A 15,866-nucleotide genomic window follows, 5' to 3' on the forward strand; every position below is an offset into this window, starting at 1 on the left:
AACGGTCAACTGTATGTAAAGTGTGAAAGGACCTCTAGAGGTCCTTTTCCCCAGTGAACCGCGACTGGTTCATGACAACCACGCAACATGTCACCATACAACGGAACCGTTGAGACCAAGATCCTCTTTAAAAAATCATAAAGCACTAGTAGTCCGTTCGTGACACCCGAACGGAAGCTCGCCTGGCAGCGAAATCGAACGGCCGTTGATACCATGCGCAGCCTAAATAATCTTTGGACAGTTAAGCTTCGTGACGTCAGCTGTTGCCAAGGCCGAGTGACACATTATGACACACCACGAACCTACTTTCTTTTCTACGTTCGTCACACGAGAGTTTGGGCCAAGAAAAATCAAAGGGCCTGAAGATCTTCCAGCTTGCCACAACATAGAGTGACTACATGTAGATAGTAGTAAAGTATATATTCGTCAGTGCAGAAACAACCTGCACACTGGCGGGGGTATATCTATAAGCTTCCATCATCGATCATCGATGACGTTCTTTCCGCATCGATCCAGCACACCAGCACACCAGCACACCAGCACACCAGCACCACAACCACAAATCAAACAACCTCAAGTCTCAAGCACGCCCTTAAACACTGCAACAACAACACAACTAGCGCAGCGCAACATTGTCTACTAAGGCAAACCCACAATGTTCGGAGCCATCTGCGCCGGCCGCGCAGGTACACCTCCCCATCCTCCCCCTCCTCCTCTTCCCACCAGTTGAACTGACGACAACTCCCAGTCCAAACCAACATCCAAGCCGTTTCCGACACGCAATTTATTTTTCATCTCCCCTCACCCTCCACGATCAATCACCTCGTTGTTTTCCTACTTCCAGAGGCTGCCGCACTCTTACCTCCAACCCACGGTGCGACAGTCCACATCCAATTCCCCAACAAACCCTTCCAACTCCTCGGCGCGATCTCGCTCTCGAAGCCGAGCGCCATCTTCCGGCTTCGATCTACGGCGGGCGCAGCTCAAGGCACCGAGGGTGCGGATGGTATGATGGACGATGCCGCGGCGCTTGCAGTCGGCGATGGTGAGGCAATACTGGGGATCTCAGTGGAGCCTCTGGAGAGCGTGCAGGCGCAGGTAGCAGCGCTCGAAGGCGCGCTGGTGGTGAAGAGTTCTACGGGCCCGCCGCCGACGACGGTACTCGCCAGGAGAATCATAAAAAATGCGTTCAATTTCTTGTCGAGCTTTGCGACAGGAAGCGCGAGCGGGGATGTAGTCCCGCTCAAGAGCTTCCAGGACTGGTGGGTAAAGTTTGAAAAGAAGATTGAGTATGACCCTACATTTCTTGAGAGGGACGATGAGTAGATTGCACAAGGGTAGACGGATATAGGTGTTCGGAGTTGCTTAATGGTTAGTTCATTACATGGTATTTTATTTCTACTCTGCTTAGTGGGAGTATCGTATTGACTATATAAAATTAGAGAAAGGGTGAGAGTCTTTGGTTATACTGTGAGTACACTTCTGGTCTTCAGTGTTCAAAGGTTTTGGTAAATCTTCGATTCGAAATTAAGACGTAATAGGTAACTATACTGAGCTCTACATAAATTTATTCTTTACACTTTAGTCAAAACCAAGCCATGAATTTTATACATCCCAAGTTGAAGAGAAAAGGAAAGAACCCATCAAGAATACTAAACGGTTAAAGTGATGAAAAAGCAAAATCCCCACCTACGAGTGGGAGAGTGCTGGAAATAACAAAGGAAACTCCTATCTCCAAAGAAAGAGAGAACAAGAATAATGACCCCAAAACTTGCCTGATGCAAACGAACCATGTATAAAACAAAAGAAAAAGCAGGGGGGAAAAGGAGAAAAAAAAAAACCAAGTGGATAATCTAATTGCGCGGCGGCAAGGGGCTTCTGGTCCTCGGTATTCCACTTCTACTCGGCGAGACGTTCCTGCTCCTGCTGGAAACTTGTAGCCTCTCTCTACTCCCTATCCTCGATCCCATACCCGATCTTATAGCATTCACACCAGCACTTCCCAATGGGGGATCATACATTCCGCTTTTGCCCTTCCAGCCAATCTCCTCCTCGTCAGATGAGGATGAAACACTTCCCAGTTCAAATTCCGCCCCGCTAGCATCATGACCTTCTTCCATCACTCGCTCATATATAATCCCACCGTTGGGTCCAAGAATTTTTCTCTTGCTGTTCTTGCCTGAAACGATAATGCTACGCCAGATCTTCCCCCTGCGCTCTCGACCTAGGAGGAGAAATCCTGCTATACAGAAGATAAGCAGGAATAGTACAATTCCAGGAATTCGACGTGGAACTTTGTCGCCTTCATTCCAAAGATTGTCGTGCCAGTGAGACGAATCGCCCTCGCTGTCCATGCTGTTGTTTGTGTTACCGCTATTGCCTGCCTGACCCGGCTGCGGGAGATGGTATGGTGAATTTTCTGCCTCCGAAGAGGCAAACTCAAAGTCACTAGGCAGACCATTGACACTGGGGGGAGTATTGCTTCCAAAACCAACTGCCATTACAGTGTTATCCTTGGGGGGAACCTTGCTAGAAACATACAGAATTATTTTGCCTAATGTCCACGAGACCTCCACATCTCCAATTTTATCAACGGCTTGGAATGGGTTGATGAAGCCTTTGTCTTTAGCGGCATCGATAACCTCTGTTACATTATGCTTTGAGCTGCCAGTTGGTTCTAGCCCGACCCGCGGGATTCCAATGCCAGTGTGCAGGACATTAATGAGCCATGACGCTTTGAAGCAAACTGCCGCGGCGGTTTCTTCATCTACCTTTTTACCCCATTTATGCTCCTCTATGAGGTCTTCAATATGGGGCCAATCCTGGCTGCAGAATTCCTTGACTCGGGCTTGGTACGTTGCGAGATCGTAAGACTTTGTTTTAAAGTCGATTTCAAAGATTTCGTGAGTGGTGTGCCAATATTCTGATACGCCCACGAAGTGATTGATATCAAAATCTATTGCAGGGGCATGTTTGCCTGTGAGCAAACATGAAACCTCCGAACATGGTCCATCCTTCGCGAGCAGAGGATAGGTTTGAGAGAGACATTCCTCGAATTTGCCGGTTCCCACCAGGTGCTCCTCCTCTAAAGCCTTCAAGTCTTGGGTGTCGATCTCCTTCCCATCTAATGTGAGCTTTAATCCGACAGGTAAACAGGGATCCGGTAACTCTGTGACGCCATTCCCACCGCTTGACAGTAAAAGACTATCCACATATCGTATCCGGGCTTGATTGACTCCAAACCCAAGCCATGTTGTAACAAAAACTCCAAACTCCATAGGCGTTCCATCTAATGTCCTCATCCTTAGTAAAGTCAGATCTTCCGCATGCTTCGCCGCTTCCGTCGCATTCGGTGCAAACGCAATCTGCGCGCTAGCACCCCCCATATCCAAAAACCCATAGGTATGATGTCCTTTTCCATGTGCATGCTTTGAAGGGTCGTCAAATCCGCCCAATAGATAGTTCGCGGCAATCCATCCATACAGGCCTTCGGTCTCACCGGAAATAACCTGTATATGCACACCACAGTCGGGTAGCAGGAATTCTGTGTTGCGCCGCGCATACGTGCAGATCTCATCTAACAACCTCCGGCGCTGCATGTCAGGAAGCAGCCGCATTCCCGCTGTTGCTAACAAAAAGAGTGGCGTTTCCGCTATTGAATCCTTTGGGATGTGCTCCAATGCATGCCCAAAGAGTTTTGCGAGGTGATCAGGACCAACATCTTCAGGGTGATCGCCGAATGTCGAGATACCTGTGATAGAATCGGATTAGAATTTTGTTTGCCAACGGCATTGCAGCGATGGTTTGGGGGAATACCGGGGTGTATCTTTTTTGCCCATTTTTTACTTGTTATGATCTCGGGGAGACCTGAGAGCTGGTCTTTAGTTGCCTTTTTACGGGCCTTCTCGGGGTCGTCCCAGCGGTAGATATGAATGCGAGTACCACTCGATCCAGCATCCAGGATAGCTCCGTCTTTAGATTAGTGTTAGTCAAAGCTTATCTCCAGAGTAACGAGTTGTTATCGGCAGGAAAGAGGGTGCGATAGCGAGGAGTGGTGGGTTGGGTGAAAAACTAACATTTTTCAGCTGGCATCGTGGATACTGTGGCTTTTTGGTTCTTTACACAAACAAAACGAGGGTGTTGGGTTAGAGGAAAAGAAAGAAGGAAAGTTAGAATTCAGATTTGTAGCAGAACCACTGATTAGTATGAAAGACCTTAGAATAAACTTTGAAAAATGATCGAGGAGAACGTCAGGGCCCTCAAGCTAAAACGAGTGGGTTGTGAAGAGACTGGTGTGAAGAGTACAGGCTTCAGTAGCTACATGTAGCCAGGAGGACCCTTATCATGCCAGCAATTGAAACGTTCCGCTATCGAACCTCGAAAGTCTTAAAACACGAAGGAGTCTTGGCATGGACGCATGCATACGAAGCATTATACAGCATTACACGCAAACATTCCCCACTCATCTATTTGTAGCAGTTACCCCTTTTTGATCGTCTTTCCTGTGTTTTCAAGGTTTATCACATTTATCACATTTGCCAATTCGCCACAAAAACGATCCAATCAAAAGCCTCTTATCGACAAGGTAAAACCCTCGATCGTCGGTTGTGGGAGCTCCCGTAAGCTCTACTTTAAGAATGTATTGATAACACAAGCATGAGTATAATAATAATAAAACAATCCATCGTCTCTCACCGTGCTTTCCATTTTACCCCCTCTAACAACATTCCCGCGGGAAAAAATCAAGTTCTCTACAAATTGTATGGGTTTGCGCGGAAAAGAAAAAAACAGACAGAAAACAGCCAAGAATCCGGCGATCACCGCTGTCCGTCTACAACCAGAACCTTGTAAAAGCTCAACCCCGCGGCTTGAAATACAAAAAAAGAAAGAAAAAGCCTACACCCGTAAGCAAAGACCCCCCGCCTGCTCAAGCACCTCTCAATCTCACACTTCTACAACTTATCTACTTTGTTCAACATCGTTAACTTTGCACTCTTCCTTTTCTCAACGGCCTCCAAGAATGATCCATAACTCCATGTCAAATCGTGCGCGCCCCTCTGGAATCCAGTTCTTCCGTCGAACTGCTCACTCAGCCTCCCGTCTGCTGTGGCATGCCACCGAATAACATTCAGGAAACTATCGGCATAGGTGAACATTGAGCGAAGATACTTGTGGAAAATCAAGTCGTCTACCGTGACGATTCCGACTTCAGCCTTGCCATTGGGATGCATTCTATTAAAGAATGGGAGGTTTATGGGGGTGATTTCGAAGCTTTCTTGCTTCACAAAATGTTCAATAGCGGTATAGAGAATTTCTGAGACACTTGATGTGCAAAGGAACCTGCAATTTTGTTTGTTTTTTAGTCTTGGAATGAGCTCATTGGTGACGGAAACAAAATGAATGATGCTTACCATGGGTGTCCTCCAGAGAAACCGACGCCATCGTATATATCCTCAGGATACCTTCCAATCCCAACGCCTCTCAACCTCTCTTCCTCTTTATAATACGGTGGTACCTGACGGTTGATCGAATGTCGTTTCTCCATATCGTTAATCAACATCTGCATACTAACCAGCACTTCATCGCTCCACGCCGGGAAAAGATCGCTCTGGCCACCATGAATTGCACCTAACATCAAACTGCAATCCAGCCCTGTCCTGTGTGGGGTGTTTAGATATGCAAGAAGATGCCCCTTTTCCTTACTCCAGAACTGGTCTTTCAGGAAACCCTTCAGCGTAGATTGCTGGCGATCATACCAGGCCGCGCCTTTCTGATCATTAAGTAGTCTCGCCAGATCACGCCCTTCTACGAGCGCTTTATGTTGAACTAGTGCGGTGAAGAAATGAAGGTCCATGGTTTCTTCCCATAAATCGAAGCCTTGTTCGTTCCATGTGCGCGCAATATACTCGAGATCGGCCTTGATTATGGAGAAATTAGGCTTCGTTGGGTCATACAATTTCGTCAACCATTCCTCGGTCACAAGCTCCGGTTCCGTCTCGTTGAGAGTCTTGATATAACTGGTCAGAGTAAGAATTCTGAGTGCCGGACCATCCCTCTGCGGGCGCGACCATGGCCTATCGAGGTGGTGTTAGCTATTTTCGGGAAGGGTGGGGAAAGAAGAAAAAAGAGAAGGAGAAAGAATAAACACCACCATTCCAAGGAGAGTTAATACTAACCGGGTGAATGGCTCGCCGTTAACCATAAATTTAGGCTCCCCTAGACCGCCAGAACTGTACCCACCACTCGGATTGGCTGTACTTTGGATGTTTTCTTGAATCTCCAAGTATAGCTCCACCGTATCCCTGAGATCCTGGAAATCTGTTTTTGCATACGCATTCACGACTCCCTTCATCGTGATAGCCGCATCACGAACCCACTGGTAAAAGTAGTCCGGATAGGATTTGGACGGAGAAGCGATGACAGTACCCGGCGCTGCGCCTTCCGTATTCTTACCGTAAGGCGCAACATTATCGAAAAGATACTCCCATGCGAATTCAGATTCTTCTGTGATCCATTTGTCGAGGTTGTCATTATGGGGGACTAGAGACGTATGCTCGGAAATCTTTGAGAATCTCTTGGACTCAGGCCCAAGGGGAGTTTGATTGGGGGTGGGTGGTACGGCATACGCAGACACACCGTTGGCCCCCAAGAGGGAGGCGGCAAAAAGATATTCGATAAGAACCATGGTGGTTTGTTTGAAAGGCCGTGGATGGGAATATCAAATCACAAACAAGCTCAACCAGACAGGGGCAACAAGACCAGCGAGGAAAAAAAGAAAGAGAGAGAGCGAACAGCTTGAGGAAGAAAACCCCAGGAAGACTGCTTAAATATGGCTTTGAAAGTTCTATGGAAGGAAATAACTAAATGTGTAGCGTGACCTCAAAGCTGAGTGTGGAGTACGTCGCGCGCCGTGCGGGGCCGAATAGGAAAAAAGGGATCACCAGAACGGAACAATAGAATGGAACTATATAGGATACAGCCAACGGGATATGTCTCAGGGAGCGGAAGAATCCAAGCGGACGTGTCAACTTACACTAAAATCGATGATTTTCACCTCCGGGCCCGCATTTACGCAAAGGTAAAATCAGAAGCAAAAGGAAGAAGAACAGGCATGAATGCCTACGTCAAGCGTCAAATGCGGGGGAATAGCCGGCAACCCCAGGTGCATTTGCCCTCGTGACCCGGTTTTCGGTCTTTATCACGGGGGTGAAAAGCCCTGGAGAAGGTTGTACCCGACGGCCATGTGTGGGCTGCAGATTAATAGCTGAGGACCTCCGAAATCCACGTACGAGGGAAATCGAACCAGACAGGATATATTATACTCGAGTAGGCAAGATAAAACCCGCTGGGGGTCCGTTATTAGTTCTGAGTCTTTGTTGTTTGGGAAAGGCGGGAGAAAGAGAGACAAGTGTGTTCAGACTTACCAGCTGACTGTAATCCATCTGCGGCTCTTGCGGTAGTGTGCTGCAAATAACAGTCAGGTACATTTCTAGATGGTTGGGTTGCCACATGGTGACCTCACAACACTGGGATAAAGGGCCCTTACCCCTCATATGTAGAGTTGAGAGCCGATAGTAACTAAGTGTAGCATGTGAATTCATAACATAAAAGTAAGGGTACAACTTTCGAATTTATCCATATTTTTCCATGTTTCATTCCAACCAGACTACTTAAATCCGCTTTCACACGAATACATTTCAGAAAATACTCCTAAATAAATGTCCTTATTGTGCCCTCAACCTACGCTCAGACAAGAAATGCGCTTCATGATATTTGAAAAACCGACGGTAGAAAAAAAAAGGATTCAACAACGAAGAGAAAAGTACATCGAAAAGCAGGATGAGCGCCCATTAAGAGTCATACTGTGCTGACTAGCTAGGTACAACTAGACTACTGCCCGAGAAACAAAAATAATTGGCAGAGAGAGGGCGGAAATTTATTCCCAAGTCTTAGAAATGTTGAAGCTCCAGTTAAACTCCAAATGGGTGTTATGATCGTCGTCCATGAACTTGCTCAGGGCATCGTAGTGTCCACGGTACAGCATGCCTGATGGGGCTTCCTCGGGAGCAACTAGAATAAGGTTGAATTAGTATTTGTACAATTGTAAAATATATTTGTGTTCTTACAAATCTTCTCATAGCACGGATTTTCTGCAGTATTCGGCCCGTAGCTCCCCTGCGCATTAATCAGCACACCGGTTCAACGAACACCTAGCCCTAACCATTCTCTTCCCATTTTCGAGAACTCACCATCATTTCGTCTGACTTATCGACCTTGATGCCCTTCCTCTTGACAAGTTGAAGGTATCTCAGGCCAGAGATAACTTCGTGCTGAACTCTGAACTTGACTCTCATCTTGTACTCACTCCCTTCCTTGATGGTGAAAGGCTTCTCCTTTAGAGTCGCAACGGCACCAAGAGCACTGAGGTCGATAACGACATCCGGACGCCCAGTAATCAGAAGCGAGAGCTCAAGAATAACAACCTGTGATATCGTTCATCAGTCCTGACGGATGTGGTGGAATAAGGTGTTGATGAGCTACCTTACGCATATCGCCGGGTTCACCGATGGAACCAGCAGAGGAGGCTCCGATACCCAGGGACTGTTTCCAGCGAGCAAGAGATTCATCTTCAGCATCTTTATGATTGTAGAAAACTAATTAGCTTAAAGCTCTCCCAGCAGAGCCTTACATCAACCATGAAAGATGAAAAGCACTACATCAAAGGTAGTGACAATATAAAGAAATCAGCTAACCTAGCTTGTTGTACTCATCGACAGATTTCTTCTCTCCAACCTTGTACCTATAATACAAACCAACTCGTCAGCTTCGTTGGTCAGAGTTTGGGGACGAACCCCGCCCAGTCATGCGGGGAGAAACAATGGGATGCCAAAGTTCAACCAGATAGAACTTACCCTTCGGTGGTGGAGGGTACCAATTCATCATCAGCATGAGAAGCCATTGTATTAACTTATTTGAAGGATTTGATGTTCACAAGACTCGAATGTTGTGTGTGTTGCTAGGGAGGATGGAGGGGAGAAGGAGAGAACACCTGAGTCGTTGGCGGGGTATGAACTTCAAGATTGTGCTGTTCAGGGGGTCAAGGGTGTGGTCAGCTTTCGGAGACGGTCCACAATTTATACAATACACGGGATAGAAAGCGATATGTTCTGCAAATAGCAGGTGGCAGTAGATACATGATCGCTCGGTAGTTAATAATGGACATGATATACTACTAGCAGTGTAGCCGTTATGTATTTCTTTCACTCCTCTCACTTTCATCTCAGGTATTGCATGTAGCGAACGTCCCTCTTTCCCCCCTTTGTCACCTTTCGACCCTGGCAATCTCTCTAGGGTCTTGGACGTGTGTTTACGCCTAAATTGTGGCTAGAGTAAGAGTAAAATGATCCAATTGCGGGAACTTCCCCCACGAGGGTTGATTGTGAATTTGACCACATATGGTGGACGGTTGAAGGAGTGCTAGAGATACCCTTTCCAATCGCTTACTTCTAGTATGTGGAGAATTGTACCTATCACCTATCAGCGCGTGTTGTTGGACACATGTTACTAGTACACGAAGAGAAGTCATAGTCATGCAGCCTTTGGAACTTGTTCAGACTAACGTTTTATTCTTTACTCAGTACCTTCATGTACCTACTCGAGGGATTGATATTGGGTTGTAAAAATATCATGGTATTGGAGAGTTTCTATCCAACCTTCGGGGGGGTATTAAGAAAGCCCTAACCCAATATTACTATCTACAATGCAAAGTAGTATTCATACTGAAATGCTGTGTGGGAACAGTACTCTACTAATGGATCCAACCCCCTGGCATACATACCCACTTGCATCATCCAGCGTTTCCCTGCCAGTTGTTCTGCATTTGATCACAATTATTCTACCGAACCACCGTTATCGATTCCATACTTATCCTCTCTGTACGGGTAGTATTACTTAGTACAGATTATACCCAAACAGAGAGTGCGGGGAAAAGGGAACGTTATTGAATATCTCTCGTGTTTCCCGGTATTCTTAACTCCTACAAGTTCTCGTCACAATTCATCTCTTCCTCATCAATCTCAATCTTCTTCCTCAACCTTCCTGGCTCCTCTTAAAACTGTTGGCCCTGCTAACACATTAATCAAAAAAAAAAAGCTGCCACTTGTTGTTACCCTAGCGACCTCACACGCAACCTAACCCTAACTAACTTCTATTTCCCGCTAAACCTCTATTACTCCACTTATTGAGCCTTACTCACTTACTTACCCTCCCACACGACTCCCCTCTCTCATTTCACCATTCTCACACACATACTTCTTCAGAACCGCCATAAACTATATTTCTTCTTTACAATTCCAGTCAGCTATGCCTGCCGCCTCAGTAAAGATCATGAAGCGCTCTTTGCCTTCTCGACATAACCCCATGCTCGAGGGTTCTAATATCCCTCCATGTACCTCCCCCCAAACTTCCCCTTTGCGCCCCAGCGCGCTCCCGTCATCGCGTCGTCACCACAACGATCAATCATCCACTGCTGCTGACCCCCCATCCACAGACAACGAACTCGTCGAGATGCGTCGCCTCGGCCAAACAAATCTGGGAACCAAATCTCCCAACGACGCGAACCTTTTTAGCTATGTGCACCTACGCGCACCGCTCCCGCAACCCCTGGATGGCTCCGAGATCTTCGGAAACTCCGCACCAGAATCCTATTTTTTGATGCGAAGGAGCCAAGATGGATTTGTGAGCTCTACTGGAATGTCAGTTTTTTTTCTCTTCTGAATTTCGTTTCGGCAATTTTCTCCGTCTATTTCTTGGCCATTTAGGTCGTTTTCCGGTTCTGGTCAATCAAGTACCGCGGAAGTCCGGTGAAAGAGCTGGCGAATAAAACTTTGTCATTCGTTGGAGCTTATATTATTGGAAGCTGACAGACTTGTTTGGTGTGCATTAGGTTCAAGGCTTCATTTCCTTGGGCAAAGAAAAAGGAGGAGGACCTTGAGAGACAGTACGTAAGGGATCACTTTGCGCAGACCTCAAACGAGGAAACTGCTGGAAACCTTTGGGTGCACCCTACTGACGGTAATTGATCATAACTGTACTTGACAATGTGTTTGTTGCTAATTGCCCCAATAGCTTTGACACTGGCCGACGAGTATGTTAAAATGGTCACATCATGATTGTTCGTCACTGACACTCCACTCAATAGCTATGGTATGCGAGTATGGATCGAAGCTTTGCTTGACAACGAAGCAGTTGTGCCCTCTGATCACCGTAAGCGCAACATTACTCCTCCTCCACCATATTTCAAACCCGCCGAATCCGATGCTGGTTCAGTTGCTTCCAGCACTGCGCCAGCTACCCGCAGGCGATCTACCCGGTCTGCTTCCCCTAGTAAACGTCTAGGCACCAGCACACCACGGAAGACAAGATCTTCCAAGGCGGCCGCTGCCAAGGATAGTCCTCTAAAGAAGTCAGTTGCACCGATCACTGAAACCGACGAGGAATCTGTCATTCTCACAACTACCGAGACCACAACTGTCACAACCACTGAGACCGTTCCCGCCCTCACAAACGGCACCAAGGCCAACAGTGCCTTGACAACCCCTGTGAAGAATGACCTGAAAAGCGAGCCGAGAAGTGAAGCGGAAAGTGAAACGACAAGCGAGGCGAAGATCGAGACAAAACGTGAGGCTAAAAGCGAACCAAAAATTCGCGTTGAGGTCGACGAAGAGGTTGAGACGAAAGGCGATGTCGAAGTGCACACAACCCACGTTAAACTCGAGTTGCCAGCAACCGAAGACGGCGAAATTTCATTGCCTGATAATTCTAATGACGTGAAAGACGTGAAAAAAATGATTGCCAAAGCACAGGAAATGGTTGACGAGGCACGCAAACTTGATACCCCTGATGCTCCAAAGACTCCAGGGACTAAGCGTAAAGCCGAGGAGATCGCTACCATTGGGGATAAAGATGAGGATGATGTTGAGGACGATGATGACTTGAAGCATAGTGCCAAAAAGTCCAGATTGGCCATAGAGGAGGAATTGAAGAGGGAAAAGGTCAAGATTAAGGCTCTGATTGGATTGACAGCCGTACTAGCCATTGGGTAAGTTTATACGAATAGCACTCCAGCCGAATGAGCTCAAGTTTTCTAATATTTTGACATAGTGCCCTCTTTCCTTACGTCCTATGAACGGGAACCTAGTTATACTCACCAAAAATAAAGTTTGTTGATATTTTAGGTGTGATTGTCACGCAAAATATCAACAGACTTTATTTTCGGGCGAGTAGATGAAGGGATTTGCCAAGTTTTGAGTAGTACGATAATCGCCGGGAATGTTTGATTTTGGTAGAATGGTTGGGGGGCGGGTAGTGGTAAGAGTGTCCTTGTTTCTACAAAATTGTCACGGCCTCATGTTTGGTTCTATACTTGTTTTTTGTTTTTTTGTCTCATTTGCGGGTTTACTGTTGATTTTTCGGTTCATCTAAGTCTACATTCTTACGTTCATGCGTTTTTGCTTCTATGAATTCCATCTACCCCACTACTGATGCTCAAAAAATTCCGGTTCCATTTCTCTTGCCAAGCCACGATTGAGAAAGCGTGACGAGGCAAGAGATAAGGAATCTACATCAAGTACATTAGTAAGGCCTATAGAGAGAGAGGTTAGGTCCCCAGGGGTCCCTTTTATGAACCGAATTTTATTCATTTATTTTCTCAATTTTTTTATTTTTATTTTTGGGGTGGTTACTACACGTTTTGTTTGTGCTTGTTTTCGTTTTGTTCCCTTTCCGTCAGTTCTATCGATCAAAACTATCTGCCTTGTATGTAACGTTATTATTTCCGGCTTATAATCCTAAATGTCTCCTTCCGCACTGAATTTCCAATCCGTTTTGATGATTTCCTCATTTATGACAAATGTCCCGACCATTTATATGGTGGAGTAGTATTAACAATCTTTTAATGCCATGCACCATGCGTGGAAAATAAAATTCGCCGATATACCTGAATCACATTAGAACTAGTACGTCCTACGGTTTTTGTAAAAGTTGCAGATTAATAATCATATAGTGAAAGTTTACAGTAGTGAATGGCCTCATAAACCTGTTCGGAAAATGACACTTCTTTGGTAAACTATATTATAATAGCCCTCCCTCGTTTCTATTGATCAATTGATGTGGCTTCCTGGGGAACATTGAAGTTCCAACTCGGCGCGCCTCCTAGCCACACCCAGTATTAAATAATTAATACTATAATTGAGTAGAAATATGTGGCCTTAATGTACAATTACCCAACTAACCTACGACCTTAACCTCAGTAGTACCCGGATGCTTCTCAAATATCCCAACCTTCCACCCATAACACTGTTCTAGCCTTGTCCAAGTAAATACACACTCCAAGCTCTGCATCGTCGTCTCTGGGTGTGGTCTCTTTACGACCATTGCTTCATCCCATTTGGTAGCTGGAATTAATCTAACCAAGTTCCCTCCTTTATGTTCCATGGTGAATCCTAGATTCGTCATGAGGTGCACGAAGTCTTTCCACGGCACCGGAGTACCGTTGGATAAATGCATTATTGAATTATACATGCGCTTAGTTACTGATATTTTCTTACTTGAATCTGGTTTTGCGCCCGGGGTTGTGCGTTTGGCATCCTAGATAATGTTGCCAGTCACAGTGTCAATGATCGAGTTGCAGCAATTTGGAGATGCATGTTTACTAACCCCTCCCTCTCCCTGATTATTAGAAGTTTCTATCATTTTTGAAAAATTTCCCCCATTCGTAAGCACAGGGCTCGGCTGATATTCCGTTAGCAGCTAGATCCCTACTAGTAATATTATAATAACAAAAGATATGTGAAACCAACCTCCCCATACCCGCCCACATCGTCCCATTCCGCGATCCCAACGAGTTCCGGTAATTTCCCCTCTGCCTTCTTATATTCTTCGATATATTCTAGTTTCTCTGACATCCATACATTACCCTGCCAATGCCATTTCCCTTTCTTTCTCCTGTCTACAATACGTCCCTGCTTGTTTATGATCCACGCTTCAATAGTCTTCCCGCTGAGCTTCTCAAACTCCGTACTGACGCGGCCCCAGAACATTTTAAGCCAGTCGCCGGCCGTCGATTCCTGTAGCACTGATACGTCGCTGAAAGAACCAAACTCAACCTTTTCCCAGAGCTGTGAGAGCTCTTGTAGTGTCTCTCCGAACTTGGCACTAGCTTGATTATCCTCTATCGTGGAGGGACCCACCCGACATGCGGCTTCGCGAATCTCACAGATAGCAGCAACACTGGAGAGAATACTCATTACATATGGGTCGACGTGGGGCTTTAGCAGCGGGGTGTCCGCGAGAAGATGCTCGATCTCTACTGCAATTCTAGGAAGCGTGAGCCAGTTGGAGTAGGTAGAGGGAATAGTGGGATCGAGACACATTAGAAGGTGATTAACTGCATTCTCGGTCTTGCTTTCTCTGGCGGTGAGAAAGTGGAGTTTAAGTGCGGACCTTGCAAGGCCTTCGAGGAAGGCGAGAAGGGGGTTGATAGTGTTGGCAAGCTCAGCGTTGGACTCGTTATCTATCCCAGCATCTTCAAGGGCAAGGCAAACCTGACCCCAGATGAGAGATAAAGCATTAGCATTGTATAGGACCTGATGGAGAGCGTCGTGGATAGCGAGAGGCGACCTCGCCGGTGTGTTCTCTAGCTTATGGGTGAGCTGATCTGTAACATGAGCGATAAAATAGTTTGAGTTTGTGTGCAGGAGACCCAAATGGTCTTCAGCGGCGCGGAGGTGAGAGACGGCAAGGTAGTACGCATCTGCAATACTGGTGATAGGTGGGAGCGTGTAGGGTCTAAGGAGTATGGAGGCAGAGTACGAATCAAAGCCCCCCTCAACGAGAGAGTAGTTAGGTACATTTTCGAGGAGCTTCGATGTTGTACTAGTGGCCGAAGTTGTAGTGATGGGAGGGTCTTTCTTGGGATCGATAGGGGAAATTATATCTTTGACAAGTGCAAGACAGAATTCTAAAATAGTCTTCTGCCATCTCATCAGATACACCCCAGCAACCTCCACAGGGGCAATTAACATCTTCCTGACACCCTCAGTATACTCCCTCGACTCTTCGGCATATGTCTTCAAAACCCCATATTCGGTCTCGTCACCCATGATAACGACAACCTCCACCTTTCCCTTCTTCCGACGGTTCCCGTTAACCACACCAAATAATTCCAATATAGGCCTTACAATGCATCTATAATCCTCTCTCCCAAATGCACTCGGATGACACACTGCGCGTGAACAAACAAAGTTCAATATTGTCGCGGGATTGGTGGCTAGCTGCTCTAAGTTGATACAAGCATACAAAAGCTCGTCCATTATCAACTCTGAGATCGGCCTATCCTTGAGTATTGCATCACTCAGTCTCGGACGGCGCTCAAGAATTGTTTTGTTTACAGAGCCATTCGCGGCGGCCCATGCACGAGAAAGGCATTTGGTGCGAAGGGCTATCGTTTTCCTGCGCCAGCGGGCGGCTATAGTAGTGGCATGAGCTGCAGTCAGGGTAGAGAAAATAGTGTATGGTGAACAAACGTCTGTGGTGGGGTCGACGTGGAAGATCGTTCTCACTTTTGAAGGCATTCTTGACATTGGCGGAGTGGTGGTTATCGTGAACTGACAATGACGAGTACTACGACAGATGTGGGACAAGATTAATACATAGCTAAAGGTGTTGTAGGTACCACAAGTACCTACCGCGTACTGATCTAAACTCGCGGGGTTGCTGGACCAATGATCGAACGGACATGTATGTATTGTACATGTGATTAGCTGAGAACCTAAGACCGGTAGTAATGTAGCTGCCAATATGGCGGG

At 46.4% G+C, this 15,866-nt stretch overlaps 6 protein-coding genes across 6 annotated transcripts; 2 read left to right on the forward strand and 4 right to left on the reverse strand.

Moving 5' to 3' along the window:
* Window positions 1–655: 655 nt before the first annotated feature.
* LAJ45_01446 (uncharacterized protein) lies at window positions 656–1,326 on the forward strand (the record flags this gene model as incomplete). Its single annotated transcript, XM_046111040.1, has 2 exons — window positions 656–686; window positions 749–1,326. The coding sequence occupies 2 exons, from the start codon at window positions 656–658 to the stop codon at window positions 1,324–1,326; spliced, it is 609 nt and encodes a 202-aa protein (XP_045976218.1).
* A 527-nt stretch (window positions 1,327–1,853) lies between these two features.
* On the reverse strand, window positions 1,854–4,092 carry LAJ45_01447 (uncharacterized protein; the record flags this gene model as incomplete). The annotated part of the gene is made up of 3 exons (XM_046111041.1): window positions 1,854–3,751; window positions 3,817–3,972; window positions 4,077–4,092. 3 exons carry the CDS (start codon window positions 4,090–4,092, stop codon window positions 1,854–1,856), a joined length of 2,070 nt encoding a protein of 689 aa, XP_045976219.1.
* Window positions 4,093–4,952: 860 nt separating this feature from the next.
* Window positions 4,953–6,685, reverse strand: LAJ45_01448 (uncharacterized protein; the record flags this gene model as incomplete). Its single annotated transcript, XM_046111042.1, has 3 exons — window positions 4,953–5,340; window positions 5,412–6,074; window positions 6,177–6,685. 3 exons carry the CDS (start codon window positions 6,683–6,685, stop codon window positions 4,953–4,955), a joined length of 1,560 nt encoding a protein of 519 aa, XP_045976220.1.
* Window positions 6,686–7,936: 1,251 nt separating this feature from the next.
* On the reverse strand, window positions 7,937–8,959 carry LAJ45_01449 (uncharacterized protein; the record flags this gene model as incomplete). Its single annotated transcript, XM_046111043.1, has 6 exons — window positions 7,937–8,070; window positions 8,127–8,175; window positions 8,250–8,483; window positions 8,542–8,636; window positions 8,754–8,800; window positions 8,913–8,959. 6 exons carry the CDS (start codon window positions 8,957–8,959, stop codon window positions 7,937–7,939), a joined length of 606 nt encoding a protein of 201 aa, XP_045976221.1.
* A 1,403-nt stretch (window positions 8,960–10,362) lies between these two features.
* LAJ45_01450 (uncharacterized protein) lies at window positions 10,363–12,187 on the forward strand (the record flags this gene model as incomplete). The annotated part of the gene is made up of 5 exons (XM_046111044.1): window positions 10,363–10,754; window positions 10,946–11,073; window positions 11,128–11,146; window positions 11,201–12,100; window positions 12,163–12,187. The coding sequence occupies 5 exons, from the start codon at window positions 10,363–10,365 to the stop codon at window positions 12,185–12,187; spliced, it is 1,464 nt and encodes a 487-aa protein (XP_045976222.1).
* Window positions 12,188–13,153: 966 nt separating this feature from the next.
* Window positions 13,154–15,632, reverse strand: LAJ45_01451 (uncharacterized protein; the record flags this gene model as incomplete). The annotated part of the gene is made up of 5 exons (XM_046111045.1): window positions 13,154–13,212; window positions 13,293–13,647; window positions 13,717–13,791; window positions 13,860–14,376; window positions 14,431–15,632. The coding sequence occupies 5 exons, from the start codon at window positions 15,630–15,632 to the stop codon at window positions 13,154–13,156; spliced, it is 2,208 nt and encodes a 735-aa protein (XP_045976223.1).
* Window positions 15,633–15,866: the final 234 nt, after the last annotated feature.

This window comes from Morchella importuna, assembly GCF_003444635.1.
Source record: "Morchella importuna strain M04M26 chromosome Unknown Morimp01GS002, whole genome shotgun sequence".
NCBI classification, from domain to species: Eukaryota; Fungi; Ascomycota; class Pezizomycetes; order Pezizales; family Morchellaceae; genus Morchella; species Morchella importuna.